At 35.8% G+C, this 3,894-nt stretch overlaps 1 protein-coding gene across 1 annotated transcript; it reads right to left on the minus strand.

The window, feature by feature from the left end:
- Window positions 1–2,968: 2,968 nt before the first annotated feature.
- On the minus strand, window positions 2,969–3,643 carry HELRODRAFT_80799 (hypothetical protein; the record flags this gene model as incomplete). Its single annotated transcript, XM_009020674.1, has 1 exon — window positions 2,969–3,643. One exon carries the CDS (start codon window positions 3,641–3,643, stop codon window positions 2,969–2,971), a length of 675 nt encoding a protein of 224 aa, XP_009018922.1.
- Between the last annotated feature and the right edge of the window lie 251 nt (window positions 3,644–3,894).

Here is a 3,894-nt window from a genome sequence, read left to right on the forward strand (position 1 = left end):
TCATGTTTATTTGTGTGTACTGTTATGTGTGTGTGTTAATGTGTGTTAGCCTGTGTGTATTGTATGCGTGTGTGTGTGTAGGTATGTGTTTGTTTACGTATGTAATGTATGTGTGTGTTTGTGTGTGTGTATGTGTGTGTGTGTGTGTGTGTGTGCGTGTGTTTATTAATGTGTTTATAAATAGCAATAATACGAGATTAATGTTATCAATTATCCTTTAGGGTTGAATAAACGCTGCACCATGGCTTCCATTCCTTGGAATGATCTGCTGGCGAGATGTGCAGTAAAAGTGAGGAGAGATTATAAGGAAATGAGATAGTGAGGGACGTGGTGAGAAAGGAGAGAGAGAGAGAGAGAGAGAGAGAGAGAGAGAAAAAGAGTGGATTGGCCAGGGTCCATAAGATGAGATAGAATGAATGAATTGTGATGAATGAGTGAATGAATGAATGAATAAATGAATGAATGAACGAACGAACAAAAGAACGAACGAATGAATGAATGAATGAACGAACGAATGAATAAATACGACAGCGAGCCTGCCTGTATGTATGTGCATGCATGAGTGAGAGAATAAAAAGTTAATTGATGAATGAATGAATGAATGAGTGATTGATTGATGAATGGGTGAGTGAGTTAGCTAATGAGTGAATTGACAATTATTAAACGTATGGATGAATGAGTGAGTGATGGATGAATGAGTGAGTGATGGATGAATGAGTGTTGAGTGAGTGAGTGAGTGAGTGAGGTGAGTGAGTGAGTGAGTGAGTGAGGTGAGGTGAGGTGAGGTGAGGTGAGGTGAGGTGAGGTGAGGTGAGGTGAGTGAGTGAGTGAGTGAGTGAGTGAGTGAGTGAGTGAGTGAGTGAGTGAGTGAGTAAATTGATGAATTATTGAATAAATAAATGATCGAATAAATAGATGAACAAACAAACGAACGAATTAACTTATTAATTGGCGAACGGACGAACAAATTTATAATGTTATGTTTTAGAAAAATTCGTTTGAACCGATTTCAGAGAAAATTGTTAAAACGTGAAATAAAAGAAAAGAGGAGAGAACAAGAGGAAGAGGTCAAGAATGAAAGAGAGTGAAAAAAGTAAGTAGCACGGAGAGAGCCACTGGTGGTTGTGGAGGTGGTTGTTGTCAAAGTGCTAATCGCATTTTAATGATGATAACGTTTATTGTAGTCGGAGTAATAGTGGTGGTAATGATAATGATGCTGATGATGGTGATGATAATGATGATGGTGGTAATGGTAACGAAGATGATGATGGTGACGAAGTTATGATAATGATAGCGAGGACATGAATGATGATGCAGATGGTTAAATGATAGCAATCATGATGAAAAGGATGATGAAGATTTGAATGATGATGATGATGATGATACAGAGTATCAACGGTAATGATAATGATGACGATGATCTTGGTGACGACGATGATGATGGCGATGATGATGATAATGATGGCAATTACGCTGATGATGATGACGATTCCAACTGGAGATGATGACAGCCCTGATAAGACGAAGCTGACATCCCAGATTACGACATGGTGTGACGTCATCATCATCATCCTTGTGAGTGAATGTGATAGCTCTTACGACGATGAGAAATTCCCCTAGAGACTTATTTACACAATTTAGAGATTGTAGACTCCATTACAATTTTTTGTTCAAGTGAAACTTTAAAAACATATGATAAAATAATCAATAAAATTCAATTATAGTTCATAATTCTATTTATAGGCCTATGTATATTTATATGAAAAATGTCTAATTAAACATGAATGTTGTATGTGTAAAACCAGACGAAGCTAGATTGTATTTGAAACATACAATTAGAAAATGCTACAACATTGACCCGTGTAATAAGGTTTAAGACTCATGAAATTTATCAAGCCTTGCCAGTTAGAAACTAAATCAAAATTAAATTAAATAATGTTTATAAATAGATTAATTAATATCAATTGTTAAGTTCAGCTTTTACACATGGGAAATCTAATACAAGTTGACCCAAGTTTTTTTTAAAACATGAAAAGTGTAACGACATAGACTCATTGCTACTGAAAACTGAATTTTCTCTATAAATAATAAAATTTATTTATATATAATTTAATATAAATAATATACGATAAAAACATTTAACCACAATTCTTGTTGGTTCTACAAGCGATTATACTGAAGTTGATTATACTGATTATACTCATGAGTTGTTTTAATTCAACTCATGAGGTTTTTCAAACTCTAGCGAATGGTTAATGGATTTTACGGCGTGGTGGCCTAGTGGTTAAAGTCGTCAGAAGTTGTTTCGCAGTGTCCGGGTTCGATTCGAATACAATAAAAATAAATCTCCTTCAATCACATTCTTCGTGTTTGATACTTCGTTTAACACGTATTCACATATGTTGTTTGTACTAATAAAACTTGAAAAACAACGAATGTATTTTTATTTCATAATAAATAGCTTATTTTACATTTAAATGTTTAATTATCACATTTTCGCTGTTCAACTTCGCCACGTATTTTAATAGTAAAATGGATCGAGTGAAGATACATACGTAAAACATTCAAACAAATAAAGAGATAGATTCAAAGAGGTTTACATATTTACACAGGCTGATCAAAAAATGAAGTGACCAGTTTATTGTAATGTTTAAAATCAGAGATATGAACCGTAACACACACACACACACACACACACACACACACACACACACACACAGGCATACTTCTAACCATTTTAACATGTTAAAACCTCTAACGTATAACATCTAAAAAAACATGAAAATAGACCGAACCAAATACATATATAGGTAACATTTAGTAAGTACGTGTAGAGCAGAACATTATTACAACAATAGTTAGCAGACACACACGAAGCTTCGTACGTACCAACCCACGCACACACACACACATACAAAAAAACACACATAAAAACAAACACACACATAAACACACAAACAAGTTCATTCTAATAACGTCCCGTCGAATTATGATTGGAAGATTTAGGGCCGACACATTTTGGCCAGGCTGGTCCTCCACAGGCAGCAGAAGCCACAATGTACGTCACCAGCAAAAGAGTCAGCAGAATGAGAATGATCCATTTCAAATTCTTTCGCAACATCTCCCACCAACCTGCTCTACTAGACCTTTGGAATGCCCTGGTGTCATTTGATAACATTTCGGTCCTTCCCATGAGTAGTCCCAGCTGTTCTCCTCTGTTATCAACCTCTTCTACGTTACGAGCCATTATTCGTTTGATATCTTCCAGCTGGTCTTGCATGGCAGCGTTGTAGCGCTTCATTTTGGCAAGCATGACTTTGGAAAACTCCATATTCATGGCATAGGCAAATGCCACGTACGCGAATGCACTGTACCTCGAGTAGAACTTCGTCTGGATTTCCGATAGATACCTGAATGCCATGGACTCGTCGAAATCTTTATCCGCTATGGCCAAGTAGATTATTTCATCCTCCTTCAAAGAGTGAAACATGAAATCGGTGTGCGTGAAGCTTTTGCGAGGTTCCCTCGAGTCTGCAATCAGCGACAGAACGTGTGGAACTACTTGGCTGAAGTTTCCAGGAACCATGGCTTGTTCAGCCAGAATCGTCTTGCCGCGTGAGACCAAGGAGTATTGAATTGGCATTTTCACACACTAATGTTTTAATTTCAAAATTTATTAAATGCAATTTAAGAAATTATTCAAGTAAGCTCAGATAGGAAAATGAGAACCTTCTTATATAGGAAAAATTTACGATCATTCATTGTTAGTCACGTGGGTACAAAGATTGTAAATTGATTAATTAACAAGATAATTAAAGAAATAAATATGTATTTAACATTCTAATATATTGTAATTTATTTGTTACTTAAAATTCATTCTTTAACGTACACAGG

The sequence above is a fragment of the Helobdella robusta genome, assembly GCF_000326865.2.
Source record: "Helobdella robusta unplaced genomic scaffold HELROscaffold_28, whole genome shotgun sequence".
Lineage (NCBI taxonomy): Eukaryota > Metazoa > Annelida > Clitellata > Rhynchobdellida > Glossiphoniidae > Helobdella > Helobdella robusta.